Source organism: Trichomycterus rosablanca, chromosome 5 (genome assembly GCF_030014385.1).
Source record: "Trichomycterus rosablanca isolate fTriRos1 chromosome 5, fTriRos1.hap1, whole genome shotgun sequence".
NCBI classification, from domain to species: Eukaryota; Metazoa; Chordata; class Actinopteri; order Siluriformes; family Trichomycteridae; genus Trichomycterus; species Trichomycterus rosablanca.
The window spans coordinates 8,034,643-8,058,161 of NC_085992.1; the positions used below are offsets into that span (position 1 = coordinate 8,034,643).

The 23,519-nt window shown below is 38.5% G+C and overlaps 2 protein-coding genes across 3 annotated transcripts in view; both read left to right on the forward strand.

Annotated features, from left to right (window-relative positions):
• Positions 1 to 1,977: 1,977 nt before the first annotated feature.
• Positions 1,978 to 8,454, forward strand: nsmce4a (NSE4 homolog A, SMC5-SMC6 complex component). The gene is made up of 12 exons (XM_062994815.1): positions 1,978 to 2,016; positions 2,155 to 2,192; positions 3,398 to 3,645; positions 3,759 to 3,839; positions 3,952 to 4,082; positions 4,197 to 4,339; positions 5,762 to 5,861; positions 6,482 to 6,572; positions 6,675 to 6,769; positions 6,926 to 6,974; positions 7,788 to 7,873; positions 8,192 to 8,454. The coding sequence occupies exons 3-12, from the start codon at positions 3,462 to 3,464 to the stop codon at positions 8,258 to 8,260; spliced, it is 1,029 nt and encodes a 342-aa protein (XP_062850885.1). The 5' UTR covers positions 1,978 to 2,016; positions 2,155 to 2,192; positions 3,398 to 3,461; the 3' UTR covers positions 8,261 to 8,454.
• Positions 8,455 to 10,789: 2,335 nt separating this feature from the next.
• Positions 10,790 to 23,519, forward strand: part of tacc2 (transforming, acidic coiled-coil containing protein 2) — an 85,970-nt gene continuing 73,240 nt past the window's right edge. Inside the window, exons 1-3 of one of the 2 annotated variants that reach the window (XM_062995618.1) lie at positions 10,790 to 10,812; positions 15,656 to 15,727; positions 17,302 to 17,367. In XM_062995618.1, coding sequence (XP_062851688.1) covers positions 15,695 to 15,727; positions 17,302 to 17,367 — 99 coding nt within the window. In that variant the 5' untranslated portion in view covers positions 10,790 to 10,812; positions 15,656 to 15,694. Of the gene's footprint in view, positions 10,813 to 13,286; positions 13,407 to 15,655; positions 15,728 to 17,301; positions 17,368 to 23,519 lie in introns of those variants that run through there. The other variant, XM_062995617.1, reaches the window with a different exon arrangement.

Sequence of the window (23,519 nt, forward strand, 5' to 3'; positions counted from 1 at the left end):
TTTGCTTCTCCTGACATCACGAGTTTGTTCATTTCCGGAAACGATGTAGGATTTTTTTTTTCTATGGGAGGGGTTAAACAAGGGCGTGCTGACGGCTGGGGCTCATTTCAGCGATTTATAAATCATATGCGCGTAGTAAGTTGCAACAACACATGATTTATAGATCAGTGAATTACGTTGCACCCTTCATGGTTACCGTTTATTTATGACTATAAAATAAAATTAGTATAAGCAGACAAAATATCCTAGTAGTATGTATATTTAAAGTGTTTTTAAATTTTGTTTATGAATGCGTTTATTTGACAGATTAGATACACATTTTTCAGGTCATCAAAGCATTCAGAGCATCACTCATACCTTGGGGTAATTTACAGTAGTACGAGGAAGGAAAAGTAAAACCGAAAGAAAACCCACATTGGCATGGGTATATATACAAAACACATTATAGGCAACAACTCAGGACCAAGGATCAAATCCAGATCTCCAGATCTCAAATCCCCCATTTTCTATCAAAGATCACATACTCTAACATATTTTCTCCCAGGTTTTCAAAACATTTTAAGACTGTTCATCACTACACATATCATAATGAGGTTTTCTAGATCAGGACTTTCTGTTTTCAAAACCCCCTCTACTATGTGGACATCTGCTGGACAAATCATATTTTAGTTGCTGAAATGGTCTCACCAAGAAAATACTGTAATGTTTAAAAATGATTTCTTTGCATTTCTTAGTTTCATGGGACCATACCAACAACAAACAATTCATATTTTTTACTAGTGCATGCAGTATATTTTAATGAGCCTCTACCAAACAGTTGAGATGATCACAAAAATGCTGAAAACTTTTCCTGGATGATTTTTCAGCTGCCAACTTCAAGTTGACATATAGGTTAGAAAGGCTGTTTTCCTATAATAACCTATAATACCAATTTCCTTTAATACCACTATTTTTTAGTTTAACACGTCAGCCAAGAAAAAGATACGGCCAAACAAGATGATGAAAATACAGCTTATTTTTACCCAAGTATTTAGACTCAAAGTAAGCTCAACCAAATAGTTAAGCAGATAGGACATTAAAGACAGAACAATGATCCCAAGCATAACTCAAAGTCCACCAAGGCTTGGTTTCAGAATAAGTGCTGGAAGATTCTACAGTGGCCATCACACTTGCCCGATTAAACCCAATAGAATAATTTGAAGAAGACAGTAGCAAGAATAGTAGTGAGCTGGAGGCCATTGTAATTATATAATTGTTTAGTTACTTTATTATTTATTCTTTTATTGCGGTGGCTTAGTGAGTAGCATTGTCTCCTCACAGCAAGAAGGTCCTGGGTTCGATCCCCAGGTGGGGAGGTCCGGGTTCTTTCTGTGTGGAGTTTGCATGTTCTCCCTGTGGGTTTACTCCGGGAGCTCCGGTTTCCTTCCACAGTCCAAAGACATGCAGTAAGGTTAATTGGGGATACAAAATTGTCCATGACTGTGTTTGACATTAAAGACTTGAACTGATGAATCTTGTGTAACGAGTAAATACCTGTTCTGGCATGAATGTAACCAAAGTGTAAAACATGACGTTAAAATCCTAATAAATAATTAAACTTGTACCTAAAAATTTTCAAAATTCATAATTTCATTTATAATTCTAAAACTAAGTATGATTTTAATTTCTAACAATCTTTAATACGTTAATTTATTTGACAGAAACAGTTTCTCTGAAAGAAATAAAGCTAACCGGCTAAGGTTAAAGCTGAACATACAACAAGCGTGTGAAGCTGCATTAGTCAACGGTTTTAAACAACAAATGGCTTTTAACCATATCAAATGCCTAGTTAGGAAATAGGACACTAGAATCTTGTAAAGCCAGTAGTTCAAACCCCCTAGGTAGTGCACACTCGCAGAGAGGTTGAAGCTGTTTGAGATACAACCAAATATGGAAACGAGGGGAAAAAAACTACTTCCGTGTTTTTTTTTTTTTTCGCGCGAAGTGATTCTTGTAATCCGGTAATGTGGAGTTTCTGTAAGTAATAGTGAAAGACAGTGTTCTTAAATAAACACAACAATGTAGTTTAAAGAGGCTGTGTTGTAATGGATTAAAATGTATATATTCTTTTATTTATAATATTCTTATATTGTAATTCTTCTGTTGTATGTATAGCTAGGTAACAGCAGAACAGCCAGTAATACTATACAAAGGTAAGTACTTTGATTAGTCAATTAGCATTTAATAAAGAAAATGTTGAACACGTGTAATATGTATTACTTCCTAATTACACTTTAATTCATAATCTAGCGATTTATACTTTTTGTAAAATGCACTTTTATACAAATGACTGTCGGTGCAAATATTTAAGTCATGTGTAATACGCCTGATTAATTTGCACCACACAATGTTGTTAAAATTTATTTATTTATTTATTTATTAGGATTTTAACTTCATGTTTTACACACTGTGGTTACATTTATGCCAGAACAGGTAGTTACTTGTTACACGAGATTCATCAGTTCACAAGTTTAATGTCAAACACAGTCATGGACAATTTTGTATCAGTTCACCTCACTTGCACGTCTTTGGACTGTGGGAGGAAACCCACACAGACATGGGGAGAACATGCAAAACTAGAAAGGATCTAGACCGCTCCACCTGGGAATTGAACCCAGGACCTTATTGCTATGACAGTGCCACCCTAATTGGCATTATGTCTACCATCATCATAACAGCTGCAGAGTACTAATTGCAGGTGAACTGATTAAATACAAAGCATTTCAGTTCGGCGGCATGGTTGCTAAGTGGGTAGCACTGTCACCTCACAGCAAGAAGGTCCTGGGTTCGATCCCCAGGTGGGGTGGTCCGGGTTCTTTTCTTTGTTGAGTTTGCATGTTCTCCCTGTGTCCGCGTGGGTTACCTCCGGGTGCTCCGGTATCCTCCCACAGTCCAAAGACATGCAAGTGAGGTGGAGACTCGATATAACTTGTGAACTGATGAACCTTGTGTAATGAGTAACTATTGTGTAATGAATAAACATGCTTATGTATACATGTATACGTAATCATGTGTACCCAACTAGTTATATATAGTGCCACTTCTGGTCTAAAATGCTGGATTGTTGTTGGGTGTGTTTTTGTTTTGTTTTTTGCACATGCACCCCCCAGTACACACTCTAAACTTTTCTTGATCCTAATTGAGACTATGCAAGTGAACATAGGGCACAAATTGCCTTAAAGCCAGCCACAGCATGTCTAATGTTTTTTGTATGTTGGCAATAGAAATTCATAAAGAGGCTTATTAAGGTGAAGTCCGTATTGTATCACTAAACATATCTTTAATCTCAGTGTCATTTTAACTGTGGGAAAAAAATTCTTATTTTGTTAAGTAATTCTTTCAACTTATTTCAATTCAGACATAATCTCAAACAGCTACTTCAACATTTGGAAAGAAAAGAAAAAGAAAAGACAGCAGTAAAGATGTCTGAGTCGAGGCGGAGTTCTGGCAACGGACCGGGTGGGCGCAGTAGACCAGAGAGAGCAGCAGACACAGGTGATGAAGATGACAGTGCTGGTCCATCAGGGCTTCAGGAGGAAGATGATGATCCAGCACGTCGGCGACAGATCAGGAGCCAGTACAGGGATCTTATTAACTCTGTTCAGCGTGAGTTTCAAAACTGAACCTTTGTAATGATATTTTTTACTATTAATCTTAAACATTTTGTAATCAAAATTTGAGTTGTAATCTGAATTCAAATAATCTTTTGATGGTTGCAGAAAATCGGGAGGACATGCTTAACCCTGCCAACAATAAACTCTTTGATGTGCTGGAAGAGGCCAACAAACTGTTTGTTAATGGTAGGATATGCCTATATGTTGGTGTATGTTGTCTTTTCTTTGCCCGTGTACTCTTCAGTAAAAACATCTGCTCCGTTTCTGTTGTGACTGTGTTCTGAATTGCTGCTCATAGTAAGGCAGGCTCGAGAAGCAGCACTAGACGCACAGCTCTTAGTTCTCGCTACAGACCTTGGAAGAGAAAAGGCAAGCCAGCTGCATGCAGAGGGTTCCTCTTTTGATCTTGTTGCCTTTTCTGAGCATTTGGTGAGTAAATAAAATAAATGTTTAAAATATTTGCATGGCGATGTTTAAGATCGCTGTTGGGATTAAATGTGATTATTAAAATCTATTAATGAATATTTCTTTTGCCCAACATAGTTGTCCTTGATGGGTCTTAATCGATTAGAAGAGGAAGATGATGCTGATAGTGACATGAGTGGGTATCTGCCTCCAGATGCCTGGCAGAGGCTTTCCAAAAAGGCACAGTATTGCTTTAAAACAGCTCCTTCATTTCATTACATGTAAGTATGCCAAACACACGTGACTTAAAAAAACAAACATCCCCTGGTCAGTAGTTAAGCATGATTAAATCGTTTACAGCTCAATAACCATCCTCAATTTGCTACAGCTGTGATGTGTATATAAACACCACACAGAGGATAAAGTGTTTAAGGTGTGTTGCAAGCATAGTGAAAACTAAGTGGCTGAGAGAGGAGGTCATTTCATTTCACCAAAAGGACACTGTGTATAGGGAGATATCCAAGATCTTAAACATTCCTAGAGACACCATTGTCTGAATTTCCAACTGATGATGGGAAATAGTCCAACATTTCATCCAGATGCCCTAGTAGTTTCATTAGAACAACAGTTTTGTTACTGCAAAAGACTTATTTGTTGTGTGTTTTTACTGTATTTCATGTTTCAATGTTTTAGTCATTTTGTATGCTTTGGTGTTATGTTTGTTTCTGTGTTTTCTTCTTGTGCTTTTTGTGCTGCAGAACAGGAACCTGCTGTAAAACAGTTTTTAACTGAGTCAGGCCAGTTTAAATGTGGCATATTCTGATGTTGCTTTAAATTTTCCTGTATAAATAAATAAAGTAAGTAAAGTAAGTAGAAGACCCGATGAAGACTGGGACACATGCGTCAGTAGCAACCATAAGAAGATCACTTATCAGGCAAAGACTTCATGGCCGGACTTCACAAAGCATGCTACTCTTAACCTAGAGGCACAGGAAGCGTTGACTGGAATATGCCAGAGGAGACTTGGATGGGTTGGTGGGTCTCTGGGACAAATCAGGAGTAAACAAATCAAATGAGGCTTATGACCAAAAGAGCATCATCCCCAATTCAAGATGTTTTTTTGCTGCAGGAACTGACTATCTTGACCATGTGATTGGCATCAAGGATTTACAGAAATACCAATGCATTTTGAGGAGGAAAGTTATGCCTTCTGTGGTAAAATAGATCCTTGGTGATCGTTGGATTTTTCTGTAAGACAGTGATCCCAAGCACACTTCCAAGTCAACCGGAATCAGTCCTGGGATATCCTGGAGTGACCTTCTCAATCTCTAGATTAAAATTCTATAAAAAAATCTTTGGTGGGATGTAAAGAAAGCCACCACAGCATGAAAGGCATCAAACCTTAATGAGAATATTTTTTTTTTAAAGCAAGTTTCATGACAAATTGTTTCTGGTGTAACTATCACTGTTTAATCAGTGACTGCCTTTGACATCAGTGGCATTAATTTTAATAAGGTCTTTAAAAGTTGATTTAAATGATCATGTTGAAATTCTGTACCTGAAATAAGATGTCAGACCTGAGTGTATTTACACAGACAACAAAATATCAAATACTTTTTAAACCAGAAAGCCACTTTTCTGAGAATAAATCCACAATAATTTCATGTATTTAAATGTGTTTATTAATTAATTTATTATTTAAGGTATGGCTCATTTTTGGCTGAACCGCCACCACCAAGGCAGCGTGTTGAGAGACAGAGAAAAGCACCCATTAAAGAAGCAAAACGAATTATGCCCACTCAGGTTTGAGTTCATTTTTCCCCACTTATTTATTATTATTGTATTATTATTATTAATTTATTATTTATTTTATTAGATCATATTCGATTCCATTATTTAATAAATGTGTGTATTGATGTAATAAAGTGCTGTGAAAAAGTAGTTGGCCCCTCCTGATTTTCTCTCTTTTATATGTCACCCTTAATGGTTTTAAATATTAAAACAAAACTGGCAATAACAAAAGAACAGAAGTAAACATAAATCTTGTGTTTCACAGATCATTGTCTTGTTACATAACAATAGAGTTGATTGAACAGAATTACCGGAATGTTCTGGTAAAGACATTGTCCCCATGCATCCCCACACCATCTCATTACAACAACCATGCTTAACTGTTATGATGGTACTTGTGAAATGCAGTGTTATCTTCATGCCAGGTTAACAGGATCCATGTCTTTTAGAAGGCTTTACTTCATCTACGGCCTTTTTGCGAATTTGAGATCAGTCTAAATGCTGCTCTAGTTGTCCATGTCTAATAAAAAAATTATTTTGAAGAGCACATCAGAAATAAAGAAAAAAAAAAAGAATTTCTCTTGACACTGTACATGTATAAAAACATTCGCTAATAATTTGTTTCATCACAGCTAAAGAAAATGGATGAATCACACCAGGAATCTACAGAGAAAGAGGTGGAGAGAATTTTGGGTTGCCTTCACAAGTACTTCGCTGATGACCGTTAGTACATTTTATTATTATTTTTTGACAATCATAGTACAAAACTTTTAATATCAGCATTTAATTACATATTTTAATATGAACTGGGTTTGTTCTCAACAGCACAGTCGCCTATATTGTATTATGATTTTGTTGTTGATCCTGCGTCATTTTCACGGACAGTGGAGAACATTTTTCACACATCGTTTCTTATCAGGGTAAGTTAAATGTAGTTTGTTTAGGTCATTAACTGTGATTTGCAATGAGTAATTAAATCTCACATTGCTGTATAAGTTCTTTTATGACTACGTAATTCATTAATGCTTTAATTTGTTTAATGGTTGTATAGTTAATTGGCTTTTTTCCTGTCTTAGGATGGCCTGGTAAGGATGTATCTAAATAATGACAAGCTTCCCTGCATAGGTAAGCTTGCATTACGCAATAACTTCTGCAATTTACTATATCTGTTTGTTCATTTATTATAAAGACAGTGGCATTATTGGAAAGATTTACAATAATGAAGATTTACAATAATTTATTGAAAGTAGTAACAATAATAGTGAAGGAAAAAATAAAAACAAGAGTAGACAACAGCTACAAACACCCGAGACAAATGGTTTACTAATCCGCAACGTTTTGCAACATACTCTCAGACTAATGATAAGTCTGATAGGAGCAAAGTCAGCGGTCACACAAAAACAGATGACCTTCAAATGGAAACAATACGAAAACAATAAGCAATTATAAAAATGTAAAAGTGTCGTTATAGTGCCCACATGTTTAAATTAAACACAAGACACATATTCTTTTATCAAATTATCTACTATTATTATTTTACAACGTCGTTGTAAAACTTTAAGCTTAAATATGCTAGTCTCTGATTGAGCACCGATACAGGACTATTACTGTCTGAACTGGCTCAGACTGCATGAGGGGTAATGGGCATGTACTTAAAATCCAATTGAAGGATGGCTTGAATTACTTAAAAATCTGGCTTGTAGATGCACAGATTGCTCTTCGAAGAAGTGGAGTGCACACATTATTATAGAAAAGCTCAATTCATTGTATATTGACAGTGGATTAATATCAATATGAAATGTATATATTACAAAACACTAACAAATTGCATGAAAGCTCCTTGTGTTTCTGCATAAATAGATTAGATTAATGAAAATGTATTAACTTTTTACAAACTTCGACCTGGTTGGTGTCTGTGTACATGTGTGTTTCTCTTAGCTCCAGTTGAAGAAGGTGAGTTGGAGCCTGGTAGTACCAACACTCGTCACCAGTGTGTCATCTCATTGAGTCCTGCTAGCTGGAGGGTAAGCTGATGGACTTCTGATAGACCTCAGATCAGTTTTATATATATATACACACAGTATATACAGTATATATATATATATATATATATATATATATATATATATATATATATATATATATATATATAACATTTGTATTATATGTACTGTTAAATTATAGCAATCACAGTAAAGTATTTCAGTGTGATGTGAGACTGATTATCTGGTTGACAGGTCCTCCGTAGGGAGGAAACTTGAGCTACTTAAATCTAATGCTGTGGCACTGTTCCAGTTTGGTTTTTAATCCCTTAGGTTGTCTATTCCTTTTCTCTCTTGCAGGAAATCATTGAGGTGTTTGACATTAAAGAGGCCCTAATTCCATCCCCCAAAATGTCACAGGAGGACTGATAAAACAATTGTTTATATTATTCTATTTTAATATCTTCACTTTTTAAGAAAAGGGTTTTATTTCATTTACACTTTACATGTAAATTATACATGTAAAATTCACTGTGGTTAAACTTGTTTAAATCTTGTGATACAAGAATATGTTACAATATTAATATTGTAAAATAAAGGTTTACAGAATGTCTTTACATAAACTTGAGTCAGTGTCATTTTATTGCAATAAATAGAAACCCTTGGTTAAAAAAGTCTTTGTGATTCATTTTCCACTAAAAGTTTGAAACAAATCTTACGATTGCAAATTTATCCTGAGAAAGCAAAAAGCCTGGGAAAATGGAACCAGAACCATGAGGAGCAATTACTGGCATGTTAGCATTTTTACTTTTGTGTTCATACTTTATACAAAGCTCCAAGCACACACCATATCAGGGCTGACAAACTGGAATGTGTGCGTCTTCTTTTTTTTAACCACAGTTGTTAGGATTGGTTGTTACCACCTTCCTGTCAGTTTAAACCAGTCTAACCATTTCTCTCATCTTTTTTTTTTCTTTTCCCCTGCAGTACTCCTGTTCACTGGATGTTTTTGTACCATTCTGTGTAAACTCCAGTGTAAATTTAAGAACATTTTAGATCATTAGTTTCTGACCGACGTAAACTAGTACTAATGCTTGCTCACTCTCTCACATTCTTTTAAAAAAAAAAAAATATATATTTTCTTTATGCATTTTCTCCCTTTTTTTCTCCCTTTTTAGCGTAGCGTGTCCAATTGCCCAATTGCGTCATGCTTCCTCTCCACCAATGCTGATCTCTGCTCTGATTGAGGAGAACGAAGCTAACCCATGCCCCCTCTGACACGTGGGCAGCATGCCGTATGCATCTTATCACCTACACTTTGACAAGTGCAGTGCAGCCTAGTGTGTACGGAGAGACACATCCTAAGAGCACTCTTTTATCATCTCTGTGCAGGCGCCACCAATCAGCCAGCAGAGGTCGTAATTGCAACAGTCATGAGAGAGAGAGAGACCCCATCCGACTTAGTCCCACCCATCTGAACAACAGGCCAATTGTTGTTCATGTGGCCGCTCTGCTGAGATTCGATACGATGTAGTCGAGATCCCAGCTCTGGTTCCAGCGTGTGTCTTTACCGCTGCACCACCTGAGCGGCTATACTCACTTACCTTCTTAACCGTTTATCCAATTAGGGTCACGAGGTTGCTGGAGCCTGTCCCAGCTTTTCTAAGGGCACAAGGCACACAGTAACACCCTGGATGGGGCGCCAGTCCATCGCAGGACAAACACACACACACCAGTTAACCTGACTGCATGTTTTTGGACTGTGGGAGGAAACTGGAGCTCCCGAAGGAAACCCACGCAGACACGGGGAGAACTCCACACAGAAAGGACCCGGACCGCCCTGCCTGGGGATCGAACCCTTCTTGCTGTGAGGCGACAGTGCTACCCACCGTGCCGCCCAGTACTTATGCTGTACTTATGCTATCCATTTTGATATTGATGTGAACTTTAATAAAAATGTCTGAACTGTCTTTTTATGATTATGTTTATTGTGATTGTGCTTCGTGACTGGCTTGAGCAGGTGTTCCTAATAACGTGGTAGGTAAGTGTAGTCCTTTTGTCTGAATTTTTGACAACGGGAAGCTGTGTGGAATAAATCAGTGCTGTCATCTAGTGGAGAAGCAATATCTTACAATACTGTTTGTCTCCATCAAAATATCCTTTGTCCCTGCTGTTCACCCAAATGAACTTGAACGTAAATAAAGACTAAAGGTTCATAAACCTTGGTCATAAAAGCTGCACTTGGCTTCATATAACAATGCTTAGATTTTTGTTTATGGGATTATGATTGTACTTTATGAATTCCTTATGTTCCAATACAAGACTCTTATTTACCATCACGTTCATTGTCATAATTGCAATACACTTTTAGCCATAATTGTAAAATGTAATAAATGAATAGATAAATAGTTTATCTTATGTTAGTGCATTTTCATTTTTTTTAGCATGGCTATTGGCTTGATTAGGATTAAATGATTACAGGAGATTAATTATTAGTAACTGTTAAGTGGATCAGTGGGATTTTGTCGTTACAGTACCAGATCAGCATCATCAGTTCAGTAGCTGTGGTCCCTTTAAAACCTGCGATGCTTTTGCTCTCTGTTACACTCTTCTCCCCTCCTCTTTCTGCTCATGTATGTGTTTCTGTGGAAACCAGCGTTCATTTACCCATATATACTGCCACCATCCTTCATTTTTCTTATAGTCCTAAGAAACGGAGGGAAGATTGAAAAATCCTCCATGTTTACATAATTACATTTGTATGGATGTCATCCTTGGCATTGCTTTAGATAAATTGTGTCACACACTTGGACTCACTTGCTCATTTCAGTCCTAGTGAGCTCTGTGATGCCATTTTTTGTGTAGTGGCGATGCAGTTCTGCACAACCTATTTCTGCAAGCCCTGTAGTGCTGCTGTTATCTCCCCACAGGAGGACATGGAGTACAGGATGGGGAGCTGCATTGGAGTCGCGAGTAGCCAGGTAATAACATCCACTATGCTTTAAGTAACAGAGGAATTTGTAAAGAGGGACATGCTTTTAGGGCTGATGGAATATTGGTAGGTGCTAGATGATTGTCAGTGTGCAGAATGAAGGGCATCACTGCTGACGTCAAGGAAAGAGGGAAGTACAGGAGTCGTGCAATTAAAGTCTTGCCAATGCCAGGCTTGTTGCAGCCAGCTGTATGTAGTATGTAGAGCATAAAGCAGATAAGGAGAAAGATGAAGATAAGGAGCAGTGCAAATGGGTGGAGGAGAGTGTGACAAGCGTATTTTGGGTATACACCAAGCTGGTGCTTTTGAACCAACTACAGTTGAGATTATGTACAAACAGTTGTAAGCACCACCTTTTTTCATGGCAGTCTTGGTATTTTAATAATTTCTGCAGTAATATTTGTTTGTGAATACATTATTAGAATACATACTTTTAATTGTCAAAAAAAACCCAAACCCTTTAAAGCACACCAATCATGGGCTTTCTGAAAATATACTGGACCATAGTATTTATTTATTCTAGGATTTTAACGTCATATTCTCACTTGCATGTCTTTGGACTGTGGGAGGAAACCCACACAAACACGAGGAGAACATGCAAACTCCACACAAAAAGGACCCAGACCTCCCCACCCGGGAATGTAACCTAGGACCTTCTTGCTGTGAGGCGACAGTGCTACCTACTGAGCCACCGTGCCACCCGAGGTACCTTATGGTATGCTCTTGTAATCTCTTGTTAGTAATAATGATTGACAGCTAGTGACGTTTTGTACACATAAAATATGGTGAATTGGACCCGTTAGAACGTACAGACCTCATTTCTGTTGGGACATTTTGTATTTAACTGACAAAAGTGCAAGGAAATGATTTGCAGTGTTTTTTTACTGACCAGCTTAATTGCAGTTTGTAAAAATAAACAAATCTTAAATTTAGTGCCTCCAACACACTCAAGAAAGTCTTGATATGTATGTCTTGGTCTTGGTATGGGTCTTGGTATGGGTTTTTAATCACTTGGGATTTTTGTGGCAAGTGGAATTGAGGCATTCCTTGTCAATCAAAGACAGATCTGGAGTGCAGGCAGACCAGTCAAGCACACACTCTGTTTTATTAAATTAAAATAAAATTAATTCTGAGATACTTAATTCCTATGGGTATGGGTTTTTAATCACTTGGGATTTTTGTGGCAAGTGGAATTGAGGCATTCCTTGTCAATCAAAGACAGATCTGGACTGCAGGCAGACCAGTCAAGCACACACTCTGTTTTATTAAATTAAAATAAAATTAATTCTGAGATACTTAATTCCTTTTTCATATCTGAGTCAGATACATGCTTTCTATGTTATTGCCATTTAGCCATTTAACAGATTTTAGCAATTTGGTCATTACATAAAATTACATCAGTTACATAAAATTATGATTAATAAGTAGGCATGTAACGATACACTCTACCCACGATGCGATACAATTCACGATACTGGGTTCACGATACGTTTTTTTTCCCGATTTTTTAAACAAAATGAAATTGAAGACAAATTATGACAAGGTTTCCTTTTATTATTTCTCTTAAAAAAAATAAAATACTGTATTTGTGCTTATCTTTCATTTATCTAAATAATGAATGCCCTTTTATTTCTGAGGTAGGTGCAAACTATGCAAAACAATGCTGGTTTCACTCTTTGTGTAAAAAAAATATAGTGCCAGTGCCCTCTGCTGTTTAAAGTGAATATCGATTTATCTTAAATGAAAAACCGATTCAAATCATGACACATGTGCACCGATTTTTAACTGTCTTGTGGTGCATCGTTACATCCCTATTAATAAGTCATGTTTTGACATACATTTGTTGCATTAATCTACGGGCTAGTTTATTAGCAGTTATCAAATCATACTGTGTGGCAGATAATATGTAATAACAGTCACATCAGTCACATATATACAGTATATACTGTATATACACAACATGCAATGTAATTGCACCACCACTTGTAACTTCTAGTTTTTAATTTCAATTCCTAAGTACTTGTTATATTTTTGCTTGGGAGATTTTCTCCCCCTATTTATGCTGAAATTTCAAAAATGTTTAAGATCTTGGAAATCTTATATCTAGTGCCCTTCTGGTGCAAGTTTTATTTCGAATATTTGAGAAAAATGCTACATTGTGGTCAGTTTTTAAGCATGAGGCGAGGGTAATGTGCTGTGTCACCTTTTAGCGGTCAAACTGACAACAGAGTGCGGTGAGGTCAGGGTGAGACCCCGACCGCTTGCTTAACTGTGGCATGTTGTTTGTTTACAGTGTTACCTAGTCGGTGTCCCATCCAGCTTAAATGGTCATTCCTACCCCATGAGAGAAAATACTATCTGCCCCCTCCTGATTGCACTCTGAGCCTTTGCTTTACCCTTTCACTCCCCACCCACTTCCCCTAGACCAGTCCAGCCTTTACCTATTCAGCAGTGTGTACAGATATAGTGCTCCTGTGTGCCAGGTTCTTCAAGAGGGTTTTAATAAAGTATCAGGTTGTTAGCTCTGTATTTTGACCGGCTAAATGTGAAGAAGGGGATTAATTACTTTTAAGCATTGGATGGGTGAGCAGTGGAAGTGCATGGATTTGTTGTTTATTGTTGCTTCTGTGTTTTTGTTGTATGACCCAGGCTGCTTTTTAATCTTTGCTCATATCTTTTCTTATTGTAGATGTCACAGCACTGTAAATGTGTTTGTACAGTTTACATGAACCTATAACTTTTAAAGTGAATGTATGTTAGTTTAAATTCAAAGGTAATTTTCTGAAATGCATCAAGAGTGAATTTGAATTTTGTTTATGACTAACCCAAAACTAACCCTGTACGGTAGAAAAATAATATTGTACAGGGTTGGCTAGCTATGCATACTTATATATAACAACGATAATAATCTGTGATGCTCTTATGATGAGAAATATTTAAGGCTGTATTTAGGGCTTGATATGTTAACAATATTAAAAGTATGGACACCATGAGTCAGCGTTTACCATAACACATATTACACTCCTCGCCAAAAAACCCGGAATACCATTCTTTTCATTCACCAGCTGCATGTTTGCATTGCTCAGCCTCCCCCCGTTTTACTTTTCTGGATATTCAGATGTAATATAAATAATATAAAAATATAATATTTTATAAGCATTTCCACAACACATACTAATCGTGCAGTGTAAACAACACACTCATTCTGCATGAGGAAATAACACTAGCTTATAAAGAGCAGCTTATTTAGAGAGATGAAAGCACATGACTGGGTTTCAGAAGGAAAGATGAGTATGTGTGACACTGGTGTAGAGATGACACGACGAGGGTCTATTTATAAAGTGTTTCATACCCTGATCTGTGCACTGACTTGTCATGTGCTCATGCAGGCACACAAACAATCCAGCAGTTAGGTGGTCACTTTGTGTTCTTTTTAGCTCTTTTTAGTGTTGGGAGAGATGCGTCGTTCATGTGTCAGTGGGTTGCTGGACCGAGTAGTTACCTTTCTTGAGTGGTTGGGGTTCCACCTAGCGTTCTCTCCATTTAGTTATATTTAGTTATGTATTCCTTGACTCTCGATGGCCAGTCGGGTCGCCGTCTGGTCGAGACTGTCTCGCTCTTGCCTTTATATGAGGGATCTTCAAAAAGTTTCCGCACTTTTATATTTTGGTTGGAAACGGTGGGGGTGGGAGGAGTAGTAATTGGTCATGTCTAAGAGACTGAGAGAGAGAGAGCTTATGGTCCGGATTTAGCGCCATCTGATTTCCACCTTTTTGGACCCCTTAAAGAAGATTTAAGGGGAAGAAGATTTTCATGTGATGATGATGTGAAAGCAGCGATGCATCAGTGGCTACACACTCAACCAATAAAATTTTTTTGCTGATGGCATTAAAAAGTTGGTACGACGCTGGGAAAAATGCATTGGAAGGTGACCATGTAAAAAAAAGTGATGTAATTTGTTTTTCAAATTCTTAATAGAGTTTAAAAAAGTGCGGAAACTTTTCGAAGAACCCTCGAATGTAGTTTAAATAATTTTCTAGCATATGTAACTCACAAATTTGGAACTATAAGCTATTATTTATTTCATTTTTATCAACCACTTTAGCCTAGTCAAGCTCATGGCAGGTCTGGTTCCACCAAGAAACACTGGGAGCAGAGCTGGAATACCCTAGACAGGGTGCCAATCCATTGCAGGGCCAATGCTAAGAATCCCAGCACTATTAGCATTTTTTTTCTATTTATTAATGCATTTTCTCCCTTTTTCTTCTGATTTAGTCTTTCCCACCCAGCAGACTCTGTGGCCAAATTAGGCACTGCCAATTGTGCCCACTAGATGGCACAAAGCCGACCGCTGAAATTCAAATCCAGATCTCCCAGTGATGGTTGGTTAGGATAACAGACGCCACTTAATTGCCTTACTTAAATAATTAGAGGAAGAGGAGAGGTAGCAGAGCCGAGATTCGAACCGGGGTGTTCAGAATCTCAGCGCTGGTGTGCTGGCGGAATATCCCACTTCGCCACCTGGGTGCCACCTAGTAGCGTTTTTAAGCATAGAACCAGGTCCTGTGAATAAAAGGTTCTTTATTTTCAGACATATGTCTTTTATGAGATAGCAATCGTGCTCTTTTTTCAAGAGAACAGACATCATATGTCTAATCTCAACACATGGAAGACTCACAGACTCAAACAAACACACACACACACACACACACACACATTTCTGTTTGCACAAAGCTTTAAGCACCTTCAGACACTTGTGAATAGAGCAGATCCACTGTCACTCGCAGCTGGGTTTATTTCTGCATTAATTCTTTGTTCTGTTGGTCCACTAGTGAGTCAGTGCTGGTGGGTAATGAGAGAAACGCTGCACCATGGGAAATGAGACCAGTTCTGCAGACTTGCCGGTAAGCAGGAGGATGCTAACAGGACTTTGTAGTGTGCACTGTGTAGTGTTTAATAATACTGTAGAAAGTTAGCAGCACATGTTTACATTACCATACTAATAAACATTTCGTTCATGTCATGCTGCCCTTGAGATAAGAGCCTGAGACGGGACAAAGTGAAGGAATGTTATGGTTTGTAACAGAGCTTTGTCAAACATGGTGGCTGCGTTTGCTTGTGATGGTGTGCAGATGTGACATGGGTTTATTGTGGCAGATTTATGTTGCTGGTTTATCTGTAATGGATGTTGTTTAACACTGATTTGTAAATTGTTGTGACACTGACAGAATGTTCAGAACTGGGACTGTGTTCTGTCACTAAAGTCAGTTTATTCACAAGGAAACTGCAGCTTGTATTAATCTGTATTGTAATGTTAAGTGTTATGAATTTGACAGGTGATCTTATATATAATTAAACTTACATTTAATTAAAAATTTTTTTTTAAATCTCCTCATCCAATAACTGGGAAGTGGTGTATGTTAGGTGGGTATAAATATTCTAAAATGTTAGAATTGTGAAAATATCAGACAAAAGGCCGCTCAGGTGGCGCAGCGGTAAAACACACGCTGGAACCAGAGCTGGGATCTCGAATACATCGTATCGAATCTCAGCTCTGCCTGCCAGCTAAGGCTGAGCAGCCACATGAACAACGATTGGCCTGTTGTTCAGATATGGGCGGGACTAACCCGGATGGGGTCTCTCTCTCATGACTGGTGCAATTACGACCTCTGCTGGCTGATTGATGGCGCCTGCACAGAGATGAGAAAAGAGTGCTCTTAGGGTGTGTCTCTCCGGACCAGGGTTCCTTATAACTGATGCAGCTACGACCTCTGCTGGTTGATTGATGGCGCCTGTGCAGAGTCGAGGAATAATGTGGACAGGGTCTGGCTCTCCATACACAAGGCTGATCCACATATGAACTCGCCTCATGCAGGTGAAAAGATGCAGTCGGTACTGCACACGTGTCGGATCAAATCTCTGTTTTGAGCAAAAACAATCCACAAAATTTCAGGTATATGTGATCATCATTCGGCTGCAAAAGTATGTTTGGATGACAGTGACAAATTATTTGCAGGGCTTCGGCCATCACCCCACAGACATAGACATAGCCAAAATGAAATAGTAATTTTCATGGTAAAGTTGGATTTAGCCAAAAGTATGTGGACACACAATGATTAAATTCTGCTAATAGTAGATCATGTTAAATATATCCAATAGCTTGTATAAAAAAATGTATGCTTCCAAATTACTTTTTGGCTTTTCCTGTTCTAGCATAACTTTGCCTGTTTGCACAAAGCAATGCTTATAAAGGCATGGTTGAACAAATATGTCGCCTGAACAGAGCCATGACCCCACTCCCACCACTGACCACTGGGATTAGTTAAATGTTGATTGTAAGCCAAGCCTTCTCCTCTTACATAACTGCTTTTATGCTCAGTGTTTCATTATGACTCAGACCTGCCATGCATTACTCTTGAGACCACTGTCCTCACTGCAGCCTCTTTCTTTCTGTTCTCTGATCTGTGTCCCACCACAGGAGGACAGTACGGACACTGTAGTGCTCTTTCCTCCTCAGGAAACCCAGTCTGGTTCTGCACTGGAGGTACTGATGAGCTGCACTTTGGCTGTGTGGCTTGACCACAGAGTTTTTGAAAACGTGTGTGTGTATTGCATGTGCACGGTGATTGCATATGATCTGAAGTGTTTCAGACAGTCTAGGTTGAGAATTCGGTGAAAGATGACAGTAAGTGGGACGGTTAACTAGAGCAAATAGCAACAATAACCACAACACAGGTGGTTGCTGTAGAGTCAGGGCCAGAGTGTGGACTATGTGAGAGCTTTTTTAATATTGTTCAGCATCATAGGCGGACGTGTGGAACACCATAAAAAGGGGAGGGGGATTCGGGCCCCAAAGCTGTTCAATTTTAAACGGTCTGATTATAAACAGATTTTGGCTGGTATCTGATATTTAAACGTTTAAATCAATCAAATATTTCAGTGTGTCAATGTAACGCTGTTGGATTTGTTTTTTTTATTTTGTTTATGCATTTTCTCCCCTTTTTCTCCCGACTTTTAGCGTGTCCTATTGCCCGATTGCGTCATGCTTCCTCTCCACTAATGCCGGCCCCGGCTCCGATTGAGGAGAACGAAGCTAACCCACACCCCCTCCGACACGTGGGCAGCAGCCGTATGCATTTTGTCACCTACACCAGACGAGATCAGCTGCGGACCAGCTATGTGTACGGAGAGACACACCCTGATCCGTACTCTCTCTCCGTCTCTGTGCAGGCGCCATCAGTCAGCCAGCAGAGGTCGTAGTTGCATCAGTCATGAGAGAGTCCCTATTCATGATGGCAGAGCTGAGACTCAATACGATTTATTCGAGATCCAGCTCTGGTGTGCTAGTGTGTGTTTTTACCACTGCGCCACCTAAGGGGAACGCTGTTGTATTTTTAAATAAATTGTATAAAGCTACCCCAGTTTTCAGGTTGTTTGGTGCACGTCCTGCTGATCTCTTCTATATATCTCTTTGTGCATGTTTAAACAGGGAATAAATAAAAATAGACTTTGGTTTGACAAAAGATATCATTCTTCATAATTAGCCACCATAAAAACTTCATTTAATACCTTACCAAATAGTTAAAATTAAAATTACATCAGCAATAGTGTTGTTGCTATTTAACATTCTATGTAGTACACTAGTATGCAATCAGGAGGTTGTTGGTTGTCACCGTGGGTCCCCTGAGCAAGTTTTGAAGAACTCCTTTTGTCAAACTGCCTTCAATTCCTCAGTGTTATAAGGGTCCCATTGTCAGAATGGCAATTTCAAAATCCTCCACTGATTTACAGTGAGATTTAAGTCAGTAAAATAAAAGCACTTTTCCTCTCTGTGAGAAGCTAGTCAAATTGTTTTATATTTACTTTCACAATTTGGATATTTAAAAGTTCTCTTCGGATTTAGTTTTTTGTTGGATTGAATGTGGATTAAATGTTACTTTTTGTTTTTAGTTCAAATTCAAATCACATTATGTGTGTACACAACTCACAAGCAAACCTGACCTGAGAAGTTTTGCATGTTCTCATTTTGTCAGTGTGGGTTGTCCTGATGGACTCACACTTTCCTAAAACAAGCATAAGCTAGACTAGCTTCTTTAGATTGGCCCTAGATGTGAGTTAATGTTGTATGTTGCCGTGCTATGAACTGTAGCTCTGCCCAGTATGGGTCTTTGGGTTCTTGTTTCCATGTGGTGTTGGATTGTGTCGTTCTGATCAAGCTCAAGCATTTATTAAAAACTAATATATTAATAAATAAAATGCTAGTACCTTGTTTTTGGAAAAGATGAGAGAGCTTGAGTCTATAGTAGCTGAATGAACAGAAATCCCAGGAAAGCAGGAGGGGAAAAGCAAATAGAGTTGGTGGGCAGAACAAGAAGGCGTTCGTCAGTAATTATTAGCATGTATTATTTTTTAGCATGTGTGTTTGGTGTGTTGTTTTGGAGGTTTGTTTGGTTGTTAAGTTTTATTCATTTAAGCTTACAGAGAATTTTGCTTCAAGTCAAACAAGAAATAAATTAATATACACTGATCAGCCATAACATTAAAACCACCTCCTTGTTTCTACACTCACTGTCTTTTTTATTAGCTCCACTTACCATATAGAAGCACTTTGTAGTTTACAATTACTGACTGTAGTCCATTTGTTTTTCTGAATGCTTTGTTAGCCCCTTTTCATGCTGTTCTTCAATGGTCAGGACTCTCCCAGGACCACTACAGAGCAGGTATTATTTGGGTGGTGGATCATTCTCAGCACTGCAGTGACACTGACATGGTGGTGGTGTGTTAGTGTGTGTTGTGTTGGTATGAGTGGATAAGACAATGCTGCTGGAGTTTTTAAACACCTCACTGTCACTGCTGGACTGAGAATAGTCCACCAACCAAAAATATTCAGCCAACAGTGCCTTATGGGTAGCGTCCTTTGACCACTGATGAAGGTCTAGAAGATGACTTTGACTAGATCTTTGACTTTACATCTACAAGGTGGACCAACTAGGTAGGAGTGTCTTATAGAGTGGACAGCGAGTGGACACTGTATTAAGAAACTCAAGCAGCGCTGCTGTGTCTGATCCACTCATACCAGCACAACACATAGTGTCACTGCAGTGAGGAGAATGATCCACCACCCAAATAATACCTGCTCTGTAGTGGTCCTGGGAGAGTCCTGACCATTGAAGAACAGGGTGAAAGAAGGCTAAAAAGGTACAGTATGTAGAGAAACAGATGGACTACAGTCAGTATGGACAGTGAGTGTATAAACAAGGAGGTGGTTTTAATGTTATGGCTGATGTGGTATGTATGTATGATGTAAATTAGCACATCACTATTTACCTTATACAAGCTAGTTAAAACATATAATAAAAATAATATAATATACAAATAATACAAAAAAGGTAAATGCTACCTGGTCATTGCTAAGAATCTTAGCTATTTGCTATTAAAAGAAATCTGATTGCTAACTGGGTCATGAGAACTCTGAGTTTTCCCCCATAGTCTCACTACTTAAGCTCAGAGATAAACTCATTTATTAAATTATGGTAAATCTGATATTTTACAGATAAGTGATTATTTTGTATATGGCTAAACTCATCGTATTAACATGAGCGCGAATGAAGTCTGATTCCCTTTAAGAACACACTGTAACGTGACCTTTGGCCCATTTCCCAGCATTCACCTGCAGTAGGAGTGTCACTGCAGCCCTGTGTGTTCTGAACATAAAGAGACAGAACTGGGCAGAAGTGAAAGGAGGGAGAGAGGTAAAGAGAGAAGGAGGACGGGAGGAGGGGAGAAAGGAGGGACAGAAGAGAAGGAGGGAGGGCAAAGAGCAGAGGAGTGGTATGTTAAAAAGAGTATAGACCGTTTCAATGAGGGTAAACAATAACAACGCTACTGCGCATGTCTGTTCCTTTCGCCTTTCCGGTAGCGCCATTTTTAAACATCCATCCAGCTGTCAACATGACGAGCTCGTACTTTGCGAGTCTCCCGAACCCGAAACAAACGCGATATAAGCAGAAATGAATGATAGATCATCAAGTATCTTTACCAGCCGCTTTTGAGGAGAATTTAAGAAGTCAGTGTTTTTCCGCTGACCTAAAACGTTTGCCTGAGGTAACAGACCCAGCCGTGTATCACTACCTTGTTGAAACGGAGTGTGTTTACACCAGAGGCAGTGAAAGCAAACCGCAGTTTGGACGCATACAATTAATTATTAAAATCATTATTGTGTCATCTCCCCTTCTGTGTCTGTTGAGCTAAGAGCCATTATAATATGATAAAAATATGACAAACCACAGTGAATTACTTCTCATCTGAATTAGAACATATTAGCTAATGCTAAAACTATTTTTTATAGCCTAACTGGAAATACATGAAATATTTTACAGTAAGCACAACGTATTCATAAATAGTTTATTTACTTTTTGTATTACAAAAGTAGAACCATGTTTCTTTACATGTCATTTAATAATGAAGCTAAGCTAATTAAGCTGTTAATATAATTCCATATAGTGACATTTCCCCAAAATATAGTCCTATACAGTTATGGCTTTTACACCGTATTATAAGGGGAATGTAAACTTTTTAAGGCTTATGTTAGGTTTATGTTTATTCTGTACTATTAATACAAATATTAAGCGCCTGCGTATTTTAATACACGTAAGCTAAACGTCAGGGACAAGACACCATGAGAACAGCGTTCAACTGAGTACATTTGTTCACAATATTTATTATGAAATAATATACAGTATATTACATTTATTATAAGAGTTGATGGTGGGTATCCAGCCGTCTCTATTTACAGCAGCAATCCAAGCGTTTCACTGTGTGTTCTTTTGGAAATCTGTTCACCTTTATTTCTGAAAGCAAGTTTGTACCCGGTCTGAGGGAACATCCGACAACCGAACAACACGGTCCTAACTTTAATTTAGACATACCGTCAATAAATCACACCTGAACTAACGCAAAGGAATTGAAGCAGTTGTACTCAATCGCTATTGTTCTGAGCGCTGTTTACCACCAAGCGGAAGCGTCTTAGGAACATCTACGTCACTTCCTGGACTCATGAATATTCATTTGAAACGGTCTATAGAGAAGGGGGAGGGGTTTCGACTCAAGTTGCCTGTGTTTGTCCTGTTGAGACTGGTAGTTCTGTCCAGAGCCGGTACCTGTACCTTTATTCAGCCTGTGGAGCGTTGTTGAGTGTTGAGACCTGATTCCTCACTCATACTCACACGAGTACACATCCTGTCGGCGTGGGTGTAGTCTGTCTCCGTGTACATCTACCCTCACAAGGATATGAGGTTATGACAGGACAGAGTTGAGTAAGGACCGCTGGAAGGACACATGTGCTGCAGTCCTGAGCCGGCTGCTCACCTACATCACTTTTATTACATCTTCTGCTGTGTGTGTACTCATCTAAAGAAAGGTGAGTGTGTGTGTGATGGGAAAACGTTGTCGGGCTGGTGTGAATTCATTACACATGAAAGTGATTGAGCTCTTTATGTGCGCTGTTTTAGTGTGCCATAAACAAAACTTCATAGACGTGGCTTGTTACTTACTCACATACTCATAATACGCAGGCAGAAGTTTCTTCAAAAGAGGGAGCTATCGGCACTGTAGTAGTTTGTATATGCATCAGGATTAGTTACACTGGTGCTTTGCATTGGTGACACTGTATGACCATGTCATGTTAGGTTACCAGCTGTGTTATTTTATTATTTATTTGAACTTGAGCAAGTACATCAAGTAATACTGGTTATTCTCTCCTCCTCTTGCTATCTGTATGATAACTGTTAAAATCATGTGTGAGTAAGTAAGTGGGTAAAAAGGTAGATGTGGTACATTGCCCTGGTTGCATTCCTGTGGTGTGCCCACTGTTTTTGGGATATGCTACAGCTTTAGAAAAAAAGCAATTATTAAATATGAACAACGTGTCTTTCTTTCTTAAAGTTGGTCCACCTTGCAGATGTAAAGTCAGAGATGATCGCTCATCTATTGCTGCTGTTTAAGTTGGTCATCTTCTAGACCTTCATCAGTGGTCACAGGACGCTGCCCATGGGGCGCTGTTGGCTGGATATATTTTTGGTTGGTGGACTATTCTCAGTCCAGCAGTGACAGTGAGCATTGCTGTGTCTTATCTACTCATACCAGCACAACACACACTAACACACCACCACCATGTCAGTGTCACTGCAGTGCTGAGAATGATCCACCACCTAAATAATACCTGCTCTGTGGTGGTCCTGGGAGAGTCCTGACCATTGAAGAACAGCATGAAAGGGGGCTAACAAAGCATGCAGAGAAACAGATGGACTACAGTCAGTAATTGTAGAACTACAAAGTGCTCCTATATGGTAAGTGGAGCTGATAAAATGGACAGTGATTGTAGAAACAAGGAGGTGGTTTTAATGTTATGGCTGATAGTGGAAATGACCTTAACTCAGTCATATACAGTCGTATACTTTCAACTATAGATTCTGTCTTTCTGTAAACAGACCAGTCTAGTACCCATTCTTTCATTCTTATTTAAGTAATCCAGTAAGTTCTCAAACAATGAAATTCTTTTAAAAACAAGGTGTTTGGGGTTATTACTACTTCCTTAGTAACCAGTGTTTTGGCTTGTTGGTAATGAGTAGTGGAGAATAATGGACCCACATTGTTGGACAGAACACATGGGGTCTTTTCTCTCATTCACAGAACCTA